The 27,280-nt window shown below is 38.3% G+C and overlaps 1 protein-coding gene across 7 annotated transcripts in view; it reads left to right on the forward strand.

Moving 5' to 3' along the window:
* DIAPH2 (diaphanous related formin 2) overlaps positions 1-27,280 on the forward strand; it is a 905,937-nt gene that overhangs the window by 718,741 nt on the left and 159,916 nt on the right. For all 7 annotated transcript variants that reach the window (XM_054544831.2, XM_054544832.2, XM_054544829.2 and 4 more), the window contains one exon: positions 24,360-24,455. In XM_054544831.2, the coding sequence (XP_054400806.1) occupies positions 24,360-24,455 (96 nt within the window). The remainder of the gene's footprint in view (positions 1-24,359; positions 24,456-27,280) is intronic.

Genomic DNA, 27,280 nt, shown 5'->3' on the forward strand with positions numbered 1-27,280 from the left:
CCAGTGAAATCATACCTCAAAGATGTTTCATTAAAATGACAAGATAAGCTCCCTCGCATCCCTATGCTGGAGTGGGGGCAAGGGACAGAGTTCTGGGAGATCTTGCAAAACCGTTCCTAAGCTTTAGGGAAAGAAGTGCAAATTATTGACTTCAGTGAAAAATTGACAACATCTCTATGGTGAAGACAATAGCCAAAAGGGCGGGCCAACTGTGTGCCAAGCCTCCGCTTGTCTTGATCTTGTTCTCATGGTTGTGCTGATGACTCATGGAGGTTGGATTTGTGTAATGTAGGAACCATTAGAAAATCCATGCTTTTCAAGTAATGCATTTTAGAAAAATATTTTTAAATACATATTTTCATCGTCATAACCTGCATTGTACAATCTTCCACTTTTCCTTCCCTACCTCTTTTCTATTTGGAAGTATTTCCTCAGAGTGTTAGTAGTAGTTCACATGGCTTAATTATGTCTCTAAATATTAGTTCAAACCATATGAAATTGTTGCCATTTGACCGTTTTTTGCCTACAAAATGACAATGTATTATGGTTCAATCTAATAAGAAATATATAATTCCCAAACAGAAAGGTCATATCCTGGTATTACTTAATCACTTTTTGTTGTGGATGAAACTCAGATTCTGCCTTAGTTGATCATTTACTGGTTGTGAGATAATTTTCTCACAGATTGTTGGCATTGAAAGAGAACTCTTAAATAGGAAAACCCTCTCCCTGGGCATCCAGGGCCACCCTGGAAAACAAGGCTTAATGAAGTCACCTGATCGGTAACCTGGTGTCCTGTGGATATAGCTCTTCTGTTTGCATTGTACATCTTTAGGGAAAAAATGCAGTATAGTTGGTTAATTTATCAGTCTTTATTTTTGTTCCAATGAAACAAAATGCCCTGGCCATTCTAATTAGATCAAGAGTCACTGTGATGTCTTGGATAGAGCTGGGTGTTAACAAGGTTTTTCTCAGCTACCAGTTTTCAAACAGTCTTTTAAAAGTGGATGATTAATCCATCCAGCACTTGTTGATTTCCCCCGGTTTGACTCTGAGGTGGAAGTGACATCTTCCTCACTTTACTACCCAATTCAGGGTGTATCTTAAAATAGCTTCCTCTAAACTGGATATAAAGATGTCAGCAATGTATAGATTCTCTAAATATGCTTTTCCTTCTTTGTTCAAGACAGTGCTAATGTGAATGCTTAGTTACTAAAACAAATATAATGACATTTTTAAAGCCTCGCATAGCTGGATAATTGCTTTAAAGAAATCATGGTACATTTTTTTACTTCCTCTTCCTGAAATAGAAATCATAGTCCTATTGAAGACCCAGGATTCCATACGTCGTAAGAGTATAAGTAGTGCATTCCTTTTAAAGGATGAGGATAAATTTCCCCTATACTAAAAATCACTAGCTGCCGTAGAAGTGCTGAGTGAAAAATGGTTCTTATCATTTCTTTGTGGACTGCAATTTCCCCCTGTTGATATAGGCTATAAATAGGAAATAAACAGCCTTGAATGAAATCAGATATAGTATGCAAAGATTTCACTGATTAGTTTAGGTGAGCAACTCATAAAAAGAACAAAATATTGCCTGGTCCTAAATCTTTGCCAAGGAACCTTTAGTAACCTCTTCGCTCTCAACCATTTTGGCAAATACCACTTCTTAACTCCATTTTTTGGAGAGTAACAGATATTTGGTTTTGAATTTTTTTTTTACATAAAAAAGAGTAAAAATAATTAAGAATATTAAAAATTATGACTGTTACGTGAACAAGCAAAATAAACATAGTCTTGAATATCTTTTAATACAATTCCAGTTTCTCCCTGTATGACATTTATCTGAGATAATTTATCAGCATTTGGACTATACTAAAATGAATTGCTTTTCTAAACAGTAGAAACTTGGCTTCTGTAAATACTTGATCCATGCCTAAAGTATAATGTAAAAGTAGGCTTTTCTATTAATTATTGTTTGAAGAACCAAAAGTCTATAGTATTTTTCTGTGTTCTTCAGATATATTACATATCAAACAAGTAAAGATTTTTAAAGAATATATCATTTTTACTTTATTAGCAACTAATTCTCTTTATTATTATTATTACTGGCCATGAATTCTTTTAATCTCCAAATTAGCCCACATAGAGGGAAAAAAAAAAAAAAAACACAATTTGCCTATTTGGAAGATACCTTACAATTCTCTGTTTTACATGGTGCTATCTGTTGAGTAAGTGCCCAGTGGTTATGCATTGATCATTTGAAAGAGTTAATTGGAAACTACATAAGAATTTGCTGAAAGCATGATTGAAGCAGTGATGATGAACTATATCTAAGTTTGCCCCGCTTTCCTCTCTGGAGCCCACTGTTCCAAGAAGAGACATAGTTAAAAACAAATTTGAAATTGTAAATCTTTTCTAGTTAATCCCAAGCAAGAAATGAAGTGCCTATTTGCAAGTCTGGCTCTGACCATAACTCTATTCATTTTACTAAAATATAATGATATTTGCAGACAGTAGTGACACAACAGTAACTAGATGGCAACATAGTAACTTCATAAAATAGCATATGATATAAATCATGGAAGTTTTTGAATTAAAAATATCAAAGAACTGCAAAGGTCAAGTAGACACATCAACTTAAAGCACTTATGAAGTTAAGCTCTAAGGAATGACAATCTTTTAATGCCACTATTTTCTCTGGTTTTACCAGCTTTGGGGAGGTTATTTAAGCATAATTTTTATTCATGACTTCATTTCAAAAGAACCACATAATGTTCAGAAATTGATATAATTATATCTCTGAGGTATTGGTGCCGAATTTTGTAATTCTATACCATTTTCTTATAATGGTATACATGAGAGTTGTATACCATGTAATTCAATGGCATGTAATTCAATGGCATCCATATTATTTACTCAGTAATCTGTAGTTATAGATTTCCTCTAATGAAGCACCCTATGCTTTATTGCCCTGGGTTCTCAGGAGCTCTGTGGGTGTCAATTTTAGAAAATTTGAAATTGGGAAAGCTATATTTTCCCAGATGAGCATTATAAAGTAATGAAGAGGTTAGTAAGTGTTGCCTTGATGGTTTGAAACACCAAAAGGCAATACCACCCAATATACAATTATCATATTACTTTTAGTATACCATCTTTTTTAATTTAATGGTTAGATTCAATTAAATGGTAGTAGCAGTATGTTAAATTTACTATGAATATATGCCTTGGGAAGTTATTTATCTATTTATTTTGAAGTTAATTTTTTTCTATTGGAGAGCAACTTCTCTTTTACATAGTAAAGTATATAATTAAGGTCTACCTGAATTTTAATTATTAGAACAGAATATTATTAATATGTATTTGTAAAAATTGTCTAAATTACCTGAATTTAGAACATTTAAGTTTCTAAAGCACTCATTCCCTCATTTGATTCCTTGAATAGATCTGGTGAGCTAAAGTATATTTATGTGGTAGTCTTTCTAAAAGCAATATTCATTTAAACTTGGCAAGTGTAAAGTATCTAGGCTTGGTTTTTTTCTTTTGCTATTTTTTAGAATTTACGTGTATCTTTTCTTTCCTAAATCAAGCACATGAGGGAAGATGTATAGGTGTGAACACTCAGGGTATGTACAAAATGATAAAGAGAAGCAGCCTAACAGGGGGAGTTGAAGAAGCCAAAGAAAAATTTTTGGAAGCAATTTATAAAACCATTGTAGATTGGATTGGATCTGATACACATTGAATCTTAGAAAAGAGGATGATGTGATTAAACTTATAGTTTAGTAATGGGAGAGACTAGAAACAGGGAATTCAACAAGTTAATCCATGTAGTAGTAATCCAGGTTAAGGGTTGAGTGATAATGTTGGAGAGGAAACTCTGATTCTGAAATATTTTGCCTGTGAAGAAGTGGTATAGCTGAGTCACGGTTTAAATTTGGAGATGAAAAAAATGTCAAAGACCATGCATAGATTCCAAGCCTGGGGAATAATCAGAAATGAAAAAATTGGGATGAGAAGTCATTAAGGGTATGGTTGGGTGGGGAATTTGTGCACAATTAAATAAGTCTTAGACATGCTGAATCTGAGATCACGGGAAATCTTGTAAATAACATTGTTTGAGGGTAACTGATAATTTAGACCTGAAATGGGACTGAGGATGAATAGTGAGGATGTGGATTCCATTCCAAGATGGCCGAATAGGAACAGCTGCAGTCTGCAGCTCCTAGCGTGATCGACGCAGAAGATGGTGATTTCTGCATTTCCAACTGAGGTACCTGGTTCATCTCATTGGGACTGGTTAGATAGTGGGTGCAGCCCATGGAGTGCGAGCCGAAGCAGGGCAGGGCATCACCTCACCTGGGAAGCACAAGAGGTCAGAGGATTTCCCTTTCCTAGCCAAAGGAAGCCATGACAGACTGTACCTGGAAAATCGGGATACTCCCACTGAAATACTGAGCTTTTCCAATAGTCTTAGCAAATGGCACACCAGGAGATTATATCCCGTGCCTGGCTCGGCGGGCCCCATGCTCACAGAGCCTTGCTTACTGCTAGCACAGCAGTCTGAGATTGACCTGCAAGGCAGCAGCCTGGCAGGGGGTGGGGTGTCCGCCATTGCTGAGGCTTCAGTAGATAAACAAAGTGGCTGGGGAAGCTCAAACTGGGCGGAGCCCACCTCAGCTCTGCAAGGCATGCTGCCTCTGTAGACCCCCAACTCTGGGGGCAGGGCATAGCTGAACAAAAGGCATCAGAAACTTCTGCAGACTTAAACATCCCTGTCTGACAGCTCTGAAGAGAGCAGTGGTTCTCCCAGCACAGTGTTTGAGCTCGGAGAACAGACTGCCTCCTCAAGTGGGTCCCTGACCCCCGTGTAGCCTAACTGGGAGACATGTCCCAGTTTGGGCCTACTGACACCTCATACAGGCGGGTGACCCTCTGGGACGAAGCTTCTAGAGGAAGGATCAGGCAGCAATATTTGCTGTTCTGCAGTATTTGCTGTTCTGCAGCCTCTGCTGGTGATACCCAGGCAAACAGGGTCTGAAGTGGACTTCCAGCAAACTCCAACAGAGCTGCAGCTGAGGGACCTGACTCGTAGAAGGAAAACTAACAAACAGAAAGGAATAGCATCAACATCAATAAAAAGGACATCCACACCAAAACCGAATCTGTAGGTCACCAGCATCAAAGACCAAAGGTAGAGAAAACCACAAAGATGGCGAGAAACCAGAGCAGAAAAGGTGAAAATTCTAAAAACCAGAGCACCTCTTCTCCTCCAAAGGATTACAGATCCTCTCCAGCAACGAAACAAAGCTGTACGGAGAATGACGTTGATGAGCTGACAGAAGTAGGGTTCAGAAGGTCGGTAATAACAAAATTCTCTGAGCTAAAGGAGGATGTTCAAACCCATCGCAAGGAAGCTAAAAATGTTGGAAGAAGATTAGACTAATGGCTAACTAGAGTAAACAGTGCAGAGAAGACACCTGATGGAGCTGAAAACCATGGCATGAGAACTACGTGACGCATGCACAAGCTTCAATAGATGATTCAATGAAGTGGAAGAAAGGGTATCAGTGATTGAAGATCAAACTAATCAAATAAAGTGAGAGGAGAAGTTTAAAGAAAAAAGAGTAAAAAGAAATGAACAAAGCCTCCAAAAAATATGGGACTGTTTGAAAAGACGAAATCTACGTTTGATTGGTGTACCTGAAAGTCACGGGGAGAATGGAACCAAGTTGGAAAACACTCTTCAGGATATTATCCAGGAGAACCTCCCCAACCTAGCAAGGCAGGCCAATATCCAAATTCAGGAAAAACAGAGACCGCCACAAAGATACTCCTCAAGAAGAGCAACCCCAAGACACATAATTGTCAGATTCACCAAGGTTGAAATGAAGGAAAAAATGCTAAGGGCAGCCAGAGAGAAAGGTCGGGTTACCCACAAAGGGAAGCCCATCAGACTAACAGCAGATCTCTCAGCAGAAACTACAAGCCAGAATAGAGTGGGGGCCAATATTCAACATTCTTAAAGAAAAGAATTTTCAACCCAGAATTTCATATTGAGCCAAACTAAGCTTCATAAGTGAAGGAGAAATAAAATCCTTTACAGACAAGCAAATGCTGAGAGATTTTGTCACCACCAGGTCTGCCTTACAAGAGCTCTTGAAGGAAGCACTAAGCATGGAAAGGAACAACCGGTACCAGCCACTGCAAAAACATGCCAAATTGTAAAGACCATCGAGGCTAGGAAGAAACTGCATCAACTAACAGGCAAAATAACCAGCTAACATCATAATGACAGGATCAAATTCACACATAACAATATTAAGCTTAAATGCAAATAGGCTAAATGCTCCAATTAAAAGACACAGACTGGCAAATTGGATAAAGAGTCAGGACCCATCAGTGTGCTATATTCAGGAGACACATCTGACATGCAGAGACACATGTAGGCTCAAAATAAAGGGATGGAGGAAGATCTACCAAACAAATGGAAAGCAACAAAAAGCAGGGGTTGCAATCCTAGTCTCTGATAAAACAGACTTTAAACCAACAAAGATCAGAAGAGACAAAGAAGGCCATGACATACTGGTAAAGGGATCAATTCAACAAGAAGAGCTAACTATCCTAAATATATATGCACCCAATACAGGAGCACCCAGATTCATAAAGCAAGTCCTTAGAGACCTACAAAGAGACTTAGACTCCCACACAATAATAATGGGAGACTTTAACACCCCACTGTCAATATTAGACAGATCAATGAGACAGAAGGTTAACAAAGATATCCAGGACTTGATCTCAGCTCTGCACCAAGCAGACCTAATAGACATCTACAGTACTCTCCACCCGAAATCAACAGAATATGCATTCTTCTCAGCACCACATCACACTTATTCCAAAATTGACCACATAGTTGGAAGTACAGCACTCCTCAGCAAATGTAAAAGAACAGAAATCACAACAAACTGTCTCTCAGACCATAGTGCAATCAAATTAGTACTCAGGATTAAGAAACTCACTCAAAACCACACAACTACATGGAAACTGAACAACCTGCTCCTGAATGACTACTGGGTACATAATGAAATGAAGGCAGAGATAAAGATGTTCTTTGAAACCAGTGAGAACAACATACCAGAATCTCTGTGACACATTTAAAGCAGCATGTAGAGGAAAATTTATAGCACTAAATGCCCACAAGAGAAAGCAGGAAAGATCTAAAATCAACACCCTAACATCACAATTAAAAGAACTAGAGAAGCAAGAGCAAACAAAATCAAAAGCTAGCACAAGACAAGAAATATCTAAGATCAGAGCAGAACTGAAGGAGATAGAGACACAAAAAACCCTTCAAAAAAATCAATGAATCCAGGAGCTGGTTTTTTGAAATTGTCAACAAAATTGATAGACCACTAGCAAGACTAATAAAGAAGAAAAGAGAGAAGAATCAAATGGACACAATAAAAAATGATAAAGGGGATATTACCACCGATCCCACAGAAATACAAACTACCATCAGAGAATACTATAAACACCTCTATGCAAATAAACTAGAAAATCTAGAAGAAATGGATAAATTCCTGGACACATACCCCATCCCAAGACTAAACCAGGAAGAAGTTGAATCTCTGAATAGACCAATAACAGGCTCTGAAATTGAGGCAATAATTAATAGCCTACCAACGAAGAAAAAGTCCAGGACCAGACGGATTCGCAGCCGAATTCTACCAGAAGTACAAAGAGGAGCTGGTACCATTCCTTCTGAAACTATTCCAATCAATAGAAAAAGAGGGAATCCTCCCTAACTCATTTTATGATGCCAGCATCATCCTGATACCAAAGTCTGGCACAGACACAAAAAAAGAGAATTTTAGACCAATATCCCTGATGAACATCAGTGTGAAAATCCTCAATAAAATAGTGGGAAACCGAATCCAGCATCACACCGAAAAGCTTATCCACCATGATCAAGGTGGCTTCATCCCTGGGATGCAAGGCTGGTTCAATATATGCAAATCAATGAACATAATCCATGACATAAACAGAACCAATGACAAAAACCACATGATTATCTCAATGGATGCAGAAAAGGCCTTCAACAGAATTCAACAGCCCTTCATGCTAAAAATTCTCAATAAACTAGGTATTGATGGAACGTATCTCAAAATAATAAGAGCTATTTATGACAAACCCACAGCCAACATCATACTGAATGGGCAAACTGGAAGCATTCCCTTTGAAAACTGGCACAAGACAGGGATGCCCGCTCTCACCACTCCTATTCAACATAGTGTTGGAAGCTCTGGCCAGGGCAATCAGACAAGAGAAAGAAAAAAAGCTTGTTCAATTAGGAAAAGAGGAAGTCAAATTGTCCCTGTTTGCAGATGACATGATTGTATATTTAGAAAATCCCGTCATCTCACTCCAAAATCTCCATAAGCTGATAATCAACTTCAGCAAAGTCTCAGGATAGAAAATCAATGTGCAAAAATCACAAGCATTCCTATACACCAATAACAGACAAACAGAGAGCCAAATCATGAGTGAACTCCCATTCACAATTGCTACAAAGAGAATAAAATACCTAGGGATCCAACTTACAAGGGATGTGAAGGACATCTTCAAGGAGGACTACAAACCACCACTCAATGAAATAGAAGAGGACACAAACAAATAGAAGAATATTCCATGCTCATGGATAGGAAGATGAATATTGTGAAAATGGCCATACTGCCCAAGGTAATTTATAGATTCAATGCCATCCCCATCAAGCTACCAATGACTTCCTCCACAGAATTGGAAAAAACTATTTTACAGTTCACATGGAACCAAAAAAGAGCCCACATTGTCAAGACAATCCTAAGCCAAAAGAACAAAGCTGGAGGCATCACACTACCTGACTTCAAACTATACGACAAGGCTACAGTAACCAAAACAGCATGGTACTGGCACCAAAACAGAGAGATAGCCCTATGGAATAGAACTGAGGCCTCAGAAATAATACTACACATCTACAACCATCTGATCTTTGACAAACCTTACAGTAACAAGAAATTGGAAAAGGATTCCCTATTTAATAAATGGTGCTGGGAAAACTGGCCAGCCATATGTAGAAAGCTGAAACTGGTGGCTGACGCCTGTAATCCCAGCACTTTTGGAGGCCGAGGCGGGTGGATTACGAGTTCAGGAGATCAAGACCATCCTGGCTAACATGGTGAAACCCCGTCTCTACTAAAAACAAAAAATTAGCCGGGCATGGTGGCGGGTGCCTGTAGTCCCAGCTACTCGGGAGGCTGAGGCAGGAGAATGGTGTGAACCCAGGAGGCAGAGCTTGCAGTGAGCGGGAGATCGCGCCACTGCACTCCAGCCTGGGTGACAGAGCGAGACTCTGTCTCAAAAAAAAAAAAAAAAAAAGTGCTGAAACTGGATCCCTTCCTTACACCTTGTACAAAAATTAATCAAGATGGATTAAAGATTTAAATGTTAGACATAAAACCATAAAAACCCTAGAAGAAAACCTAGGCAATACCATTCAGGACATAGGCATGGGCAAGGATTTCATGACTAAAACACCAAAAGCAATGGCAACAAAAGCCAAAACAAAAGCCAAATGGGATCTAATTAAACTAAAGAGCTTCTGCACAGCAAAATAAACTACCATCAGAGTGAACAGGCAAGCTACAGAATGGGAGAAAATTTTCACAATCTCCCCATCTGACAAAGGGCTAACATCCAGAATCTACAAAGAACTTAAACAAATTTACAAGAGAAAAACAACCCCATCAAAAAGTGGGCAAAGGATATGAACAAACAGTTCTCAAAAGAAGACATTTATGCAGCCAACAGACACATGAAAAAATGCTCATCATCACTGGCCATCAGAGAAATGCAAATCAAAACCACAATGAGATACCATCTCACACCAGTTAGAATGGTGATCATTAAAAAGTCAGGAAACAACAGATACTGGAGAGGATGTGGAGAAATAGGAACGCTTTTACATTGTTGGTGAGGGTATAAACTAGTCCAACCATTGTGGAAGACAGTGTGGCGATTCCTCAAGGCTCTAGAACTAGAAATACAATTTGACCTAGCGATCCCATTACTGGGTATATAACCAAAGGATTATAAATCATGCTACTATAAAGACACATGCACAAGTTTGTTTATTGCAGCACTATTCACAATAGCAAAAACTTGGAACCAACCCAAATGTCCATCAACGATAGACTGGATTAAGAAAATGTGGCACATATTCACCATGAAATCACTATGCAGCCATAAAAAAGGATGACTTCTTGTCCTTTGTAGGGACATGGATGAAGCTGTAAACCATCATTCTGAGCCAAGTATCACAGGGACAGAAAACCAAACACTGCATGTTCTCACTCATAGGTGGGAATCTAACAATGAGATCACTTGGACACAGGGTGGGGAACATCACACATGGGGGCGTGTCGTGGGGTGGGGGGATGGGGGAGGGATAGCATTAGGAGAAATACCTAATGTAAATGATGAGTTAATGGATGCAGCAAACCAACATGGCACATGTATACCTATGTAACAAACCTGTATGTTGTGTACATGTACCCTAGAACTTAAAGTATAATTAAGAAAAAAAAAATAGTGAAGATGTGAATTAAGGCATCACCACCATGGACAGGAACTAGAAGCTTTGAAACTGAGATAACTTCCCAGAATCCAAGAAAGCAATGGCCACAGACTATCCAGTGACACCTTGGCCTGTTTTCTAAATAATTATCTTTCAGCAGCTTGTTTCAGTTTTATCAACAGACAGCAGTAAGACTGCTAGGAGCACAAATATATTCTAGTTAATTGAGAAAGAATCCAGAATCAGACTGGCTATTTCCTGGAGCAGATTATTGAACTGCCCTTAAGAAATTATTGAGGGATTTAGATCAAGGCTTAAAGGTAAATCCTTCCCTCTTCCATCTTGTTACATCAAATGTAAATTACAATATTGAGTTATGATAATCCATATCAGAAGCATATACCTTCAGCTGTTTTTCTGAAGCTAGTGACAAGAGACAGGCTTTTATACATTGCTGACCATGTTTTGTACCATGTCATCCTCCACTACTTTCACATTAGACAAGAGATTGATTCTTGACCCAAAGACAGCCTACTTTGGCTGCTCTACTTTGTAAAAGATAGCCTGTAATATACACCTCTTCCAAACGGCTGTTCTGTGTTGGTTGAATCAGTTCGATTATTTTTCTTAGGGAGTTTGGACTCAAAGTCACAAAGATGGAAAATTAGTTGGTAAATGGCAGAAGAGAAAATTAAAACAGATACTAAGAGTAGGTGTACATGGGTAGGGCTCATGAGTAGGGGAGAATGGACATCAAGATACTAAAGTGGTAACATTAATGAGTCACTAGGACTATTGTGCTGGAGGGAGAGTTGTGGTTACATCTTGAATGATCCTTGGGTTCTTTGTGAGGCCTGACCATGCAGCTGCTGAAACCTGTTTCCTTTTCTTCTTTACTTCTGCATATATCCTTATACTAACCCCTCATCTTTGTTTTCTTGCAAGCCATATAACATGTTTATCAAAAGGGTTATAGCAGTAGCCAATTAAGTAACAGACACTCCCTCTTTTCCTTCTCCTTCTTCCCTGCCCCAAGCCATTAGTGGATCTAATTTCTCTAAGGAAAAAGAGGGGCAGGGGAAGTGAGTGGTGCCACCCATTTGCCCCTTCAGGTACCTGGGTCCGAAAGACAAACCATCAATGGAGGAGGGAAACACTTTGAAGCATATGTAAGATTAATAATTAAACTACACCCAGAAAGTTATGGAATCTTCCCAAGATGTTATTACAAGACTTGAAAGGAAGATTTGACATTGTATGTCTGGGAGCAATGGTGAAGAAAACCAAAAAATAATTTTATGTTCATACCCTCACTGAGGTGAGTCTTCTCAATAAACTTGTTATTAATAGTTATACATGCCCTTTTTCAAACTACTTTTGCTTTTTTAAAAAAGCAAAAATATATAATATCATCATGTAAAAGAAAAGGATGATACACTCCTCAATTTGAAAAGGGTGGTTGTAATAAGGACACATAAGTTTGCAGCAGTGTGCATTCAAAAAATAAGGTGGTCACACACACACACACACACACGCACACACACAACACATGAGATTTATTGTACTTTAAAAATAATGAACACCGGATCACCTGAGGTCAGGAGTTTGAGACCAGCTTGACCAACATGGCAAAACCCCATCTCTGCTAAAAATACAAAAATTAGCCTGGACGTGGTGTCACCTGCCTGTAATCTTAGCTACTTGGGAGGCTGAGGCAGGAGAATCGCTTGAACCCAGGAGGCACAGGCCACAGTGAGCAGAGATCGCGCCACTGCACTCCAGCCTGGGTGACAGAGCAGGACTCTGTCTCAAAAAAAAATTAATAAAAATAAGAAACAGTTAAGTTCCGGTGTAAAAAATAGAATAAAGTTGTTACAGTAGCCCCCACTTATCTGAGAAGGATACACTCCAAGATCCTGCTCCCCGGCCCCTGCCCCAGTGGATGCCTGAACCCTACATACAATGTTTTTTTTTTCTCCATACATACATACCTATGATAAAGTTTAATTTATAAATTAGGCACAGTAAGTGATTAACAACCACAATAATAAAACAATTCAGCAAAATAGGGGTTACTTGTAAACAAGTACCAGGGTACCACGACAATTAACTGATCACTGAGATGGTGGCTAACTGACTCCTGGGCAAGGAGCATCTGTAGCATGGAGACACTGAACAAAGGGCACCATGCTACTCAGAAAGTCATGCAATTTAAAATGTATGAATTGTTTGTTTCTGGAATTTTCCATGGAATCTTTTCAGACCATAGTTGACTGTGGGTAACTGAAGCCATGGAAATTGAAACTGGATAAGGTGGGATCTACTGTTTTGCCTTCCTGCAGTTATGCAAGAAGTTGGCAGGGGAATTGATTCATTATTTAATTTGATAATGAAAGAAAGAAGAACATTAGGATTCAAAAGTTGGATTACCAAATGATGACTTGTCAACTCATTCCCTGCACTCCAAGTATCAGCAAATTAAGAGTACCAGTTGCTTCATTTGCCACATTTTTCTACTCCGTGGGCTGCCATTACTATTCTCATGTGTCACTTTTGTTACGGTTACCTGACTGTACTCTCATGAGGACAGTTCTTGAAAAGCCGCTTCCATACCATACTTGCTTTGTGCCTGTGCTTGGCACTGAAGAAGACACAGATACACATTTGACCTCCTGATGGTGCTCTGGAAGCCAAAATGATTCCTTTCCCTCTCACCTTCCTGTTTAGGCTTGTGTTTGTGTGTCTTATGAAGATGGTTAGCTATAGTTTATGGTGTTTTATTCTGAGATGGCAATCTAGTTGAAGTCCATAGGTAAGGAGCTAGGTCTTTTGGAGAGAAGCTGAGTTTATTCAGTGTTATTCAGAGGCAGTCTCAGACAGCAAAGCAAAACTTGAAAAGCAGATTTCCCCCTGGCTTTTGAAAAACCTCTCTTCTCTTTTTTTGTGACTGTTCTTTTGGAACTGGACTTCATGGGCTCTAAAATGTAAATTCAGAAAGAAATGAATGTGTAATTGTTACTTCATTATCTTGTGTCATTCTTGGCTCTGGCTCTCCAAAATTGCTCTCTTCAATTGCAAGTAGACTTATATTGAATGCTGATGTTCTTTCCCGCCTTCCACCTGTGATGAGGCCTTGTTTTACTGATGTGGCTGGCCCTTGCCAAGGTCCTTCAGCACCTCAAAAGCAGATTGTGTGGTCCACACATATCTGTACCTAGCATTATTTTTTTTTTTTAAAGACACAGCATCTCACTATGTTGGCCCACACTGGCCTTGAACTCTTGAGCTCAAGAGATCCTCCCACTTCGGCCTCCTGAGTAGTGGAGACTATGGGTGCACACCACCACACCCAGCAATTAGCATATGCTTGTCGTTAACAGTATATGCTCTAGAGCAGGGCTTGGCAAACATTTTCTGTAAAGGGCCACGTAGTAAATATTTTAGGCTTTGTGGGCCATAAGGTCTCTTATTGCAACAACTCAACTCTGCTGTTGTGGCATTAACACAGCTATAAACTAAACATAATGAATGATCTTGGCTGTGTTTCCATAAACATGGGGACTAAAATTTGAATTTTGTGAAATTGTTATGTAGCACAAAATATTATTCTTTTTAAAATGTGAAAATCATCCTTAGCACACGGGCTGTTAAAAAAACAACCGGTAGGCTGGATTTAATCACAAGAAATGTAGTTTGACTTCCTCTACTCAAGGCGTCTCGGGGTCCTAATGCTGGTTTAGTCACTTCACAACTATGTGACCTTGAACAAGTTAATTCACCCAAATTACCCTCAGTTTCTTTACCTGGCCAATAAAATAGGTTGGTGTGGAAATTTCAATATAAATCTCTTCGAACACTGCCTGCCATATAGTAAGCATTCAATAAATGGTAGATATTATTAATATTCCTACCTCCAAAGACATCTTTGTTTTATCTTTTCAGAGATTAAACTCAGATTACTTTGGTACATCATTTTGAATTGAGTTAGATTTGTTCTTTTTCCAAGTTTGTTTTTTGCTTACTTTTCCCTTCCCAAGCCTTCCATGCCCTTAGTAAATGATTGATTCTGATAAGACACCTAATTATTTAAAATATCGAATGTGAGATTTTTTTTTTCCAGAGGCATAAACAGTGGTTTTTCTGGTAAGCGTTAACATTCAGGTTTATTGGGTGCTTGTTTATTTATTGAATGTGTAATTTTCATCTCTCAATCTTCTAGCATATAGGTAACTGGGAAAAAATGAATTAGCATAAACATTTTTTTAACCACCATTTGCTATCAAACTCTCTCACCTTATGCAAAGTGTCAAAAGGTGCCTTTGGCTGAAATGTTTCTTCACTGAAACTCTACCATTAGAAATAACAAGCTTCTCTTTAAGATATACACACATTAGGGAAAGTTAACTCACCAATTCAGTTCCCCTAACAAACTTTTAGGTAACACCTACCATGTAGACATTTTGGGAGAAATCACTTCATCCATCCTTCATCATTTATCAGTTTGGGGTATAATATCCACTTATGACCCCTAATACAGTATTTATTCCATGGCAAAATGTACCTAAAACATTAATTTTAAAAGTATTTAGGAACAGTAGTATTCACTATGAAGTTTATCTGGGATTTGATGATTTACCTCACTATAGGAAACTGTTAATTACCTGTTTTGGCAAGGAGATGAGATAATAGAATGAATGAACTCTCTAACCGACATTTTCCCCTATGGTTTTAACTTTAATTGCTCTGAGATTAATTTTCTTTTTGGTAGATACCACTGTGCAAGGCCTTAACCTGGGAATGTAATGTTTTTCTGTTTTGTTTTACAAACTTTCGACTACCACATCATGTAATTACTACACTAACCCTAGCTCATCCTGTGGATTCTGGTAATTTCTTCTAAGCTCCTGTGTCCTCTTTTCCGTCTTGAAAGTTTTCTTCTTTTGAATAAGAGCATCTGCCTTCATTATTTTCCATAGAACTTTATACTTTCTATTTATGCCCTCTTCTCATCTCTTTGGAATATCTTGATTTCCTTAAACACTTTCTGGTTGTAAATAACTTCATAGACTATTATCTTAGTTACCATCTGTTGATTTTCCAAGTCACCATTAACTCCATTCTTCACTCACTTCCAATTAAACCACAAACTAACAAAATCCTCTTGTCGGCTAAAGGCTTTCTAGGTGCTTGTGGACTGAAATATAAGTTGCTGAGGCTTTTTTGATGACTATTGACACAGTGCTTTGCCTAATGGTTTGATTTCTCTTATTTCTGATTTATTTATGGTTTTACTATTACTCTTACTGATAGATATTAAAGTCTTGCAGAACAATGTGTTATTTTCACCATATTGTGGTAACCTTTTACTTAGTCTTTATTATCTCCTATTGGTTCATGTTAAATTCTAAGAGTTATTTGTCAGCCATGGGCCTTCATGTTTGTTAGATCTCAGAGAAGGGATTTTTATTTTCCTCTTCTTTAATAAATGAGCAGTCTTCAATTTTGTGTTATCTACAAATCTGTATATCTTGCAGCACGTTCTTAATCTGGACCATGATAGATACTGTGAAAAAGATTGAATCTAGCACTGGTTTTTCTTGCACTCCACTTGTCATCGCCTTCTTATGCTGTCAACTTCCATTTACTACTGCTGATGACCTTGCTTACAAAACAATTTTGCATTTCTATTTATTCTTTTATCAATAATGACCAAATTGACCATCCGACTTTGCCTAGAGTTCTATGCAGAATAATATTTGTCACTGCAAATTAAATTGTATTTGTCATATAATTGATTTCTCTCCCAATCTGGTCCATTTTGCATGCTACTGTGAGGCTGATCTTAAATGCCACCTTTGTCACATCACTGTCCTGTTGAAGATCAATCAGTGGGTTTTTAGAGTCCACTGAGGCACATTCAAGTTTCTTAAAATGATATCCAAGCTCCTTTAGAACTTTGCTCTGATCTTACCTATCCAACTGTAACTCCTGTATCTTTCAACTCTATTTCTGTCCTCATGCTTTATCATGGATACCATCCATATTTTATTTCAAGTGGCTATGCTGATTCAAAGTGGCCTCAACTCTTTTTACCCCCTTAAAATTATGTGATATAAATAGACAAAACTAATATATGATGATAGATATTCAGACATGTGTTTCCTCTGAGTGGGCAAAAGGGAATTTTCTAGAGAGATGGAAATGTTCAATATCATGATTGTGGTGGTAGTTACATGGATGTATGCATTTTTCAAGACTCTTCAAACTGTACAGTTAGTATCTTTCCATTTCAACATTTGTAAATTTACACACACACACAGAGTGCACATGTATGTGCACTAGGAGTTCAGATATTTAGATTTTATTATCTGTGAACCAGTGTGATCTGTTTTTTTTTTAAATCTGTTTTTGTGTCTTTTACATGAAATTATAATAAAGTGCTCTAGAAATGTAATGTTTTCAGAGGCTTAAGTCCCATTTCTTCCATGAAATCTTCCCCAACTCCTCAAGCCCACAGAAAGCATAGTTTTATTTTTAAAAATGATTTCATATGTGCAATGATTTCATATCTCACATGGAAGGGTCCTACTTTCAGTATGAAGCCTTTTGCTTCTATGGGATCATTTAACAGTGATTGGTTCATAGCAACTTTTTTCAACTTTGAGCAGCTCAACTTTTGCAGAAAGCTTTAATTATACAATCTAGAATTCAAGGAGGCTATAACAGTGAATTAAAACCATTATGCCTGGGTTGTTAAGATTTTAGGAAATGATTTTTATAGTATTGGCTTTACTTTAGTAATTTTCAAGGTATGATAAACTGGAATACAGTCTTAGGGAATGAGAGAGTCCAGGGCACTTGGTGCTTAAGTTCCTAGAGGAGTAAGGGGTATTCTAATTAATAATGTTTGATAAAAAGCAAGGAGAGCACAGAGTAGTTTCAAAAACTTTGAAGGGTCAGAGATTTTGCCCTACTTGCATGCCAACAAGTTAGCCTGCTGCAGTTTCAGCGATGCTAGCAGAACACACAAGACTCGTGGATCAGAGACACATAACTCTTGTTATTCATGATACAGCAAGCAATATGAGCTTCACGTTCACATTGTTTTCCTTTGCCCTCCAACCCCCAGAGTTGGAAAGCAAACCTAGACCACGTTTGGGAAGGCAAACCTAGGTGGATGCTGCACTCACGGTGGGTTTGTGTCATTGCTGAGGAATCCCATGCTTAGGGAACCCAAATCTTTTATAATGGACTGAACACAAACCTGCCTGACATTTTTCCTAGAGGGAGATATAACCTGTCTGCAAAGCAAATGAACCTGTCGTCTTCTCTAGAGGAAGACACTATATCTTCCAAGGTTGTTTTCTGTAAAAACATCCTTGAAAAGATAGTACAGAAAAAGGCCATCAGTGCCTCTGTTCACAAAATGTGCAGAAATGTGAGAAACCCATAGAGAATTGTCTGTAAGTAAGTATGTGCTAGCCAATAGGGAATAGGCTTGCACAAAGGTATAGCAGAGGTAATTAATTTACTTAGTGCTAATTGTAATCTGTATCATCTCCAAACCCTTTTGTGAAAATTAAGACAACACAACACAAGTAAATGCTGATACTGAAAATTAAGCAGCAGGCATTCGGCATCTACTAAATGACAAATACTATGGGAAACATGAAAAAGAAGGTACATCCCATGCCTTTTATTTGATATGATGATAAGTAGCTCACGCAAAGCCCACAGACTGCATGCAGCCCACCTAAGCCCTTAGTAATATCTGTGACTTTCAGGCTGATTAGAAAGTTGCTTCTAAAGTGTTACCTCTCAGATATGCCCATATGTTATTATTTTAGTGGCTAAAAGCATTACAAAATTTTCCCTTGATATTCTTTCACTCAGTTAAATAGGTATTGTACGTTGTAAAAAACACATTTTTTGCACGTGTTCAATAAAATTTTTGTCTTTTTTAATGAAATAAACACATAAACAATTTTTTTTCTTGAGGTTGAACTCGTAGACCAAAAAAAACCCTACTCACTACTAATTACGTCTAAGTAAGAATTAATGGTTCTATGAACTTGGAAATTCTAAGTGAACTGTCAACCTCAAATTAAATCACATACAAAATTTCACTGAAATGCATTCAAAATGAAGAGTAACTTCTTTCAAAGGATCATATTGACTTCCATTTTGTTTTAGGGAGACTAACTGAAATATAATCAATCCCATGATTATATTCATAAAACCTTGATTCATTAAGGTTAGACATTTTATGAAAAATACTCAGCTTCTTTGAAAGCTATCGTGGAGCAAAAGAAAAAGTAATGGGGGACTGAAGCCTACATTTCTTTCCTTTAATACATCAGTGATATTTACAAAGTTTTTTTTTAGCAGAACTATTTAGCATATATGTTCTCAGAAGGGACAGTATTACCCCAAAAGGGATGAATACTGGTTCTTGGGAATGTGGGTGGAAAAACGTCTTAGATATTGCAATGGTTTGTAGCCTTCCAAAGGATCGTGGTACATAAACAGATGTACAAGATATCTGTGGCATTAAATGTTAACAATAGGGGGCATTAAAAAAAATATCTAAAAAGACTCCCAGTGGGAGGAAGACAATAATGAAAAAAGGTTGAGAGACATTGCTCTAGCATAATATTTCGACAAGTATAGTGAGGTGGCAACTACTAAATTAAGCAAAGGTATTTATTTTTAATCCCACTTGACTTTATTTATTTTGAGACAGGGTCTCACTCAGGCTGGAGTGCAGTGGCATGCTCATGGCTCACTGCAATCCCAACCTCCCAGGCTCAAGTGACCCTCCCGCCCCAGCCTCCTGAGTAGCTGAGACTATACATGCACATGCCACCGCACCCAGCTATTTTTTTTTTTTTTTTGTATTTTTTGTTAAGGTGGGGTTTCACCATGTTGTCCAGGCCAGTCTCAAATTCCTGAGCTGAAGTGATCCTCCCACCTTGGCCTGCCAAAGTGCTGGGATTACAGGCATGAGCCACTGCACCCAGACTCCTCTCAACTTTTTGTCATATTTGTTTTTCCATCTTTTTATCTAATTACAATATAATAGCATTAAAGAATTTTAATAAAACAATATAATGTTATACATTTTTATGTTTGCATATTATTTAGGTAAATCATAAATACATTTTTTTCAGTAATTTACATATATTTACTTTTCTACATAGTCTTTATAATTATCATTTTTGTAAGGATACATAAAATTTCACTTGTGCTGTTGTCCTCACCTTCTTGTACTTACATATCTCTAAAAATTCCTTCCCTGTCGTCTTTGCAATTCTGCTTCTCCTGACTGCCTGTTAAAAGTTGGGTTTCTCTGATTTTGGGGAGGGGATTAGGAAGACATTATTCAGAAGACACAAAATTTCAGTTGGACAAGAGGAATAAGCTCAAGAGATCTATTGTACATCATGGTAACAGTAGTTAATAACAATATATTGTGTATTCAAAAATTGCTCAGAGATTTTAAGTGTTCTGACTACCAAAAAATGGTGACATATGTTAAACATATGTCATTCCACAATTTAGTCATTCCACAATGTTTACATATATTAAAACATCATGGTGGGGTGCGGTGGCTCATGCCTGTAATCCTAGCACCTTGGGAGGCCAAGGTTGGCTGATCACTTGAGGTCAGGAGTTTGAGACCAGCCTGGCCAACATGGTGAAACCTCGTTTCTACTAAAAATACAAAAAAAAATTAGCCGCGCATGGTGGCACACACTTGTAATCCCAGCTACTTGGGAGGCTGAAGCAGGAGAATTGCTTGAACTTGGGAGGTAGAGGTTGCAGTGAGCCTCTATCACACCACTGCACTCCAACCTCGGCAACAGAGGGAGACTCTGTCTCAAAAAAAAAAAAAAAAAATCATATACTGGGTGTGTGTGTGTGTGTGTGTGTGTGTATAATTTTTACTTGTCAATTAAAAATTCTTAAATATTTTTTAAAAAGTTGAGATTCTCTGGAATTGCATCTTCTATTCTCTCCTTCTCCTGATATACTTTTTCAGGGTAGGTAATCTCATCCACCATCCAATGACACCCAAATCTTTAGCTCCAGCCCAGAGTTCACTCTTGCATTTCAGACCCACATTTCCAACTTCTTTTTCATTATTTCTACTTATATATTTCTTAGATATATCAAATAGATCACATTTTCTCATACTTGTGTATCCCTGGTCATCTAAACTCCTCTCCTTAGTCTCACCCTCCTTCTCTTGCCTGCTAAGTCCTATTGACTGTATTAATGCCTTCAAAATATCCATCCTCTCCATTCACTTTGCTCTCTGTTTAGTTCAGGATATGTGTTATTTAGACAATTACGCTATGCACCTAAAAATTTCCCTGCCGTTTTTTTGTTTTTTTTGTTTTTTTGTTTTTTTTTTTGAGATGGAGTCTTGCTCTGTCACCCAGGCTGGATGGAGTGCAGTGGCGTGATCTTGGCTCACCACAACCTCCACCTCCCAGGTTCAAGCGATTCTCCTGTCTCAGTCTCCCGAGTAGCTGGGATTACGGGCACCTGCCATCACACCTGGCTAATTTTTTTTATTTTTAGTAGAATCGGGGTTTCACCATGTTGGTCAGGCTGGTCTTGAACTCCTGACCTCAAGTGATCCTCCCACCTCGGCCTCCCAAAGTGCTGGGATTACAGGTGTGAGCCACCGTGCCCGGCCAAAATTTCCCTGCCTTTTGTCTTGCCATCCTCTGAGTCATTCTCCACAATGCTGTCTAACAAGTCTTTCTAAAGAGTAAATCTGATCAGGTTACTTCCTTTTGTTTATAGCTGATATGCCCAGTACAGTAACCACCATCTGCATGTGGCTATTGAGTATCTGAAAATGTAGCTAATCTGAACTGACGTGTGCAGAAGTAAATATGTACTAGATTTCTAAGAGTTAGTCTGATAAGAAGAATGTAAAATACATCATTTTGAAAATACATTTGGTTGAATGTTTACTTAATGTATTAAAAATCAATTTGGCCAGGTGCAGTAGCTCATGCCTGAAATCCCAGCACTTTGGGAGGCCGAGGCAGGCGGATCACTTGAGGTCAGGAGTTCGAGACCAGCCTGGCCAACATGGTGAAACCCTGTCTCTACTAAAAATACAAAAATTAGCCGGGCATGGTGGCAGGCGCCTGTAATCCTAGCTACTTGGGAGGCTGAGGCAGGAGAATTGCTTGAACCCAGGAGGCGGAGGTTGTAGTGAGCCGAGATCATGCCGCTGCACTCCTGCCTGTTCAACAGAGCGAGACTCTGGCTCAAAAAAAAAAATCAATTTTACCTTTTTTTATTTTTTAATATTACTATTAGAATATTTAGCATTATTTATGTGGTTCACATTTGTGGCCTGCATTTTATACCTAGTGAATACTGTCAGCTTATCAAATAGTGTTCAAGCCCCATATCATAGAATTTTCATCTTTCATCATCTGGGCACTAATTCCTAGTTCATTTCAACTTCTGCCAGCTATTGAGCAAAGAGCACTGGGCTTGGTATCAGACTGATCTGAGTTCATACCTGGGCCTCTCCACCACAGTTGAAATACATATAGTACTTATCTCAGTATGTTGTGAGGACTAAAATATCTAACAACTGTAAAGTGTCAACTGCATATAATTTAATTCTCTCAGGTACATTCTAGCCATTCCAAACTACCTTCAGGTCTTTTTTTTTCTATTGAAAACAGCAGGTGATACTTCAGATGTGTCTGTGACCTTAATGAATGTTGTTTTGTTTGTTTTGTTTTTGTTTTTGTTTTTGTAGATGGAATCTCACTCTGTTGCCCAGGCTGGGGTGCAGTGGTACAATCTCAGCTCACTGTAACCTCTGCCTCCCAGGTTCAAGTTCAAGTGATTCTCCTGCCTCAGCCTCCTGAGTAGCTGGGACTACAGGTGCCCACCACCATGCCTGGCTGATTTTTATATTTTTAGTGGAGTCTGGGTTTCACCATATTGGTCAGGCTGGTCTTGAACTCCTGACCTCAAGTGAGCCACCCGCCTCAGCCTCCCAAAGTGCTAGGATTATAGGCATGAGCCACCACGCCCGGCCTCTTAATAAATGTTACAGCTACACAATCCCCTTTCCATGTTTACTCAGTGGGCTCTACTTCATTTTTCCTGTTTTCACCAAATATTAGACCTGAGAACCTCAGTGTTTCTCTTCATTTTTTTTTTCATTCAATACCCCATCCTAGAGAGTTTATTTTAAAAGAATAAATTATTATAACATTGAAGTAGTTTCAAATCAAATGCAGAACATAATCAAAAAATATTTTAGCTTGCTCTTGTCCCATAAGAAAATGTATTTTCGGCTGGGTGCAGTGGCTCACGCCTATAATCCCAGTACTTTGGGAGGCCGAGGTGGGCGGATCACCTGAAGTCAGGAGTTCGAGACCAGCCTGACCAACAGGGAGAAACCCGTCTCTACTAAAAATACAAAAACTAGCCAGGCGTGGTGGCGCACGCCTGTAATCCCAGCTACTCAGGATGCTGAGACAGGAGAATCACTTGAACCTCGGAGGCAGAAGTTGTGGTGAGCCGAGATCACGCCATTGCACTACAGCTTGGGCAACAAGAGCGAAACTCTGTCTCAAAAAAAAAAAAAAAAAAAAAAAAAAAGTATTTTAATTTGTGATCTCATGCCCCATAGTTAATTTTTTAAACAAAGTAGGATTTAAATTTAACTTTGGAATAGCATCAGAAACAATGTCCTTTCCCTCTTCCCTCCTTCTTCTCTTAACCCTCTTGCCTGCAAATTGTCATCTACCTCAGACTCACACATTTAGCTACCCTCAAGGTAGCCACCTATTTAGGGTCCTTTTCATCAGCTAGGCCGGTTAGGAAGAGCAGGCTGAGCTCACTGGGGATTATGCACAGTGTAATAGAGACTTTCTGGCCATTGACACCTTGAGACAAACACTCTAACAAATCTTTAAAGTGTTTTTCATGGCTAGAGTTGTCAAAGATAGGAGGAGGGTAAAATGTTTTAAATGCTGTTTCTGTTAGGAATTTCCACGAACATCTTCTGAGCATCCCACTTATGGCTCCTTAACAGTTCTTTCCCATAGGAAAAGTTTAGACACACAGCAGCATTCTAAAAAGGAAGTGGGACTCTGGCTGATGTCTCTAAAAGTTAAAATGTGGCCTTTCAGATAATGTGGTCATCTTTTCTTTATACAGTGTCAGCATCTCAAAATGGTAAAGGATATGGATTAGGTAAGAATTGAATGCAAATGTGTTTTGCAAATAGTGTTTTCTAAGATAATCGCAGATGATGGTTGAATGCCGAAAGTATTAATACAATCAGTATTTAACCTTGTGTAACTCCGCTTCATCAAATCACGCCCTGCACATTGATTGCATTAAGCTGGGTCAGTGGTTTCTTGCTTAGGAATATCTTATAAGAATCTTAACAGGAAGGCAGCAGTAGCTGATCAGCTACTGTTTATTTGCATACTGAGCATGTCATCAATAATACAAAAGACAAGGTCTTTAAGTTGAAAGAACAGTGGGATTGGCATGAATTTTGCTTAATGGTGCATAATAAGCAAAGTAGTCTGTGGTGCCAGAAACTGACAGGATCCATTATGTTAAAACAGATATATGTCTTCAATTTAGGGGTATTATGTAAATCTGACAGGAGTTTTTCCCTTTATTTTCCTGTAGTTGAACTTTAATTGCTCCAAGATTAATTTTGATTTCTCCCTTTCTCCAGAGGGTGATGAGACTGGTGTGATGGATAATCTTCTAGAAGCCCTACAATCAGGTGCAGCATTCAGAGACCGTCGAAAGCGGATTCCAAGGAATCCAGGTAAAACACATTCCACCTCACATAGTATTGTAAAATATGAATGTTCAGAGCAAAGTAGCAACACTAAAAAAAAAAAAAAAAAAAAAAAAGGAAAAATAAAAATACTTCCTCATGAAGACTTTTTTTAACACTTGATCTCAGCTCATGTGTGAAATCTCAGCAGGCATCTACATGATTGCAAGTTTCAACTTGGTAAATGTATCTTCAAATAAATGTAGACTTTACAACAAAAATCGGAAACAAGGACTCCCACTGTGTTTAATATTAAATATTTTAATTGTTATTTTATGAGCATGTGGTTTAGGTGGAAAGTATTTTAAAACCATAAATGTAATTAAATCATTAAAAGTAATTGGCCCTAAGGAGATCACATTAGCTATTCACAGGTAAGGAAACTGAGACAATGTTTGTTTCTAGAGACCATTTTGGTTTTGCAGTGCAGTTTGTTCTCTGTGATCCATGTTAATAAAGGGAGGAGAGGAACAGATAGTCCAAGATCCCCTCAAATCCCAAAGTTTTTGTTTTTATATTTGATTAGTAACAGTTAAAGCCACACTATGAAAATAGATCTCAGGGGAAGAAAAATCATAAAAGAAGTAAAACAACCTCCCTCACCCAAGTGAACTAGAAAGTTGTCCACTTTCTCTGTTCATACCCTATGGTAGAAGTAAATAATGTAATAGCTCCTCTAAGGATAATCCAAGTAGGCTGAACTGTCTGCCTCCTCTCAGTAAGGTTTTCTATTTGTAGTTCATATCTTTCTTGAAGTAGAGAAAGAAATTAGGTATGTTGATTTTAAGACTCCTCTTCATGGGCTGTAAAGCTATATGGAGAAGTAAATGAAAAATGGAAAATTAATAATCAATATGTAAACTCTACTTCATTTAGATTAATAAGATTTGCCTTAATTAGCCTGCAATTCCAAAAATATTCTCTATTTGGACTGGAAGTTACCATGTGTCATTTAATGGAAATTAGTAGCTCTCAAAACCATTGTACTGCAACAAACGAGTGAGAGAAATGGGGCCCAGAACATAGTTGTCCAGGAAAGCTTTTGGCAGTGATGACCTTGATGGTAGAAGACAATATAAGTTATATTCATCTTTTTCACATTTGGGTGAATCCTGATGGATATTGGGTAACATTCTGCCTCTGCTATTTATGGATGGTCCCTGAGAGATTAACCTAAAGATAAGATTTGATTGAGAGGAAACAAGTGTTTTGGTTGGAGTATAAGACTACTTTTATGTATATGAATGCATCGTAGATGGCCTACAAAAAGGGTGGAAGACTGGAGGAAAAAAAGAATGGAAATCTGTATTTATAAGTACATATTCATTTTGAAGGTAATGCTGCATGGCAGAATACTAGGAGCACTACTCATCTATAACTATGAGGCAGCCATTCCACTTATCCGCAGCCTTTGTCTGTAAATGAGAATGTTCTACCATGCTATCAGAAGCCCCTATCACCTCTTAAGGAAAATAAAAACCTTCACTGCTCTTTCTTGAACTATCAGAGCAATAGTAGTCAGTGAAAGGTGAACTGAAATAATTTTTGTATCAATTCATTTCTCTGTTAAGCAGCTGATAAGTGAAAACATGTTATTCTGGGCCATAAAGGAACTGCCATAATTTTTCTAGGCTGTTTATTTTAAAAATGCACATTTGCTAAAGCCCTTGTCTGATTAGTCTCACACCTCATACTGATTCTAGAAAAACTGTACTTGGAGAGAGAGATCATTCCATGGGGTTTCTGTGAGTTTGGTACTCAAGGGAATATAGTGTTGTCAACTGTGAAACACCAAGAATATATTCACAAACTGCATAATTTTATAGTACTGATTCCAAGTAATCTAAATTGGGATTTCCTTTGGTTTGTAGCTGGAGTGCCTCCATGAACACATAGGGTTAAAAATATCACTCGATTTAGCTGTGGCAGTCATTCCAAGTGGCAGCAGCCAAAGCAAATGTCCAGAGGTAAAACGAAACTCGAATGCAGACAGTGGCAGTGGTTGGGAAGCACCTTGGTCATCAGTAGAAGAGCTGGAAGTGAGGGAGTGGGGACAGAAGGCACAGAGTTTACAAGTCTGCCAAAAAACTCTGTCTGCCTCTTTCTGGAAGAAGCAGAACCGGGGACTTTTACAGATTTCCTCCTTGCCTCAGCCCTTCCTAGCTAGATCATGTTTTCCTGCTAGTCCCGTTATTTTTACTTTCTTAGGCACCTGATTTGTTTCCTTTCCAAGATCCCATTGACTTGGTATTGTTATACTTTCCCTGTTCAACATTGACATTCTTGATCTTTTCCAACAACCTCCACTTCAGCATGATGAGATAAAAGCAGAAAAGCCTAATTATAAAGAAGGCTATTTTCCCCCAAGTAAAGTAAAATAAAAAGAAAATCCAAAACAACTCTAAAATCAGTCAACCACAATCAGCAAAGATGTACTCACTGCTCTGCTTGCCATTTTCATTACCATCGCTTATAGATGGGAATTACTGTTATGTAAAATACAGAGCTCTACCATTGTGTTTCTAATTGTAATCTTTCTATTTATTTTTTATTTATTATTATTTTTTTGAGACGGAGTCTTGCCCTGATGCCCAGGCTGGAGTACAGTGGTGCGATCTCGGCCCACTGCAACCTCCACCTCCTGGGTTCAAGAGATTCTCGTGCCTCAGCCTCCCCAGTATCTGGGATTACAGGCACATACCACCATGCCCAGCTAATTGTTGTATTTTTATTTTATTTTTGTTTTTGTTTTTATATTTTGAGACAGAGTCTCGCTCTGTCGCCCAGGCTGCAGTACAGTGGCATGATCTCGG

The sequence above is a fragment of the Pongo abelii genome, chromosome X, assembly GCF_028885655.2.
Source record: "Pongo abelii isolate AG06213 chromosome X, NHGRI_mPonAbe1-v2.0_pri, whole genome shotgun sequence".
NCBI lineage: Eukaryota > Metazoa > Chordata > Mammalia > Primates > Hominidae > Pongo > Pongo abelii.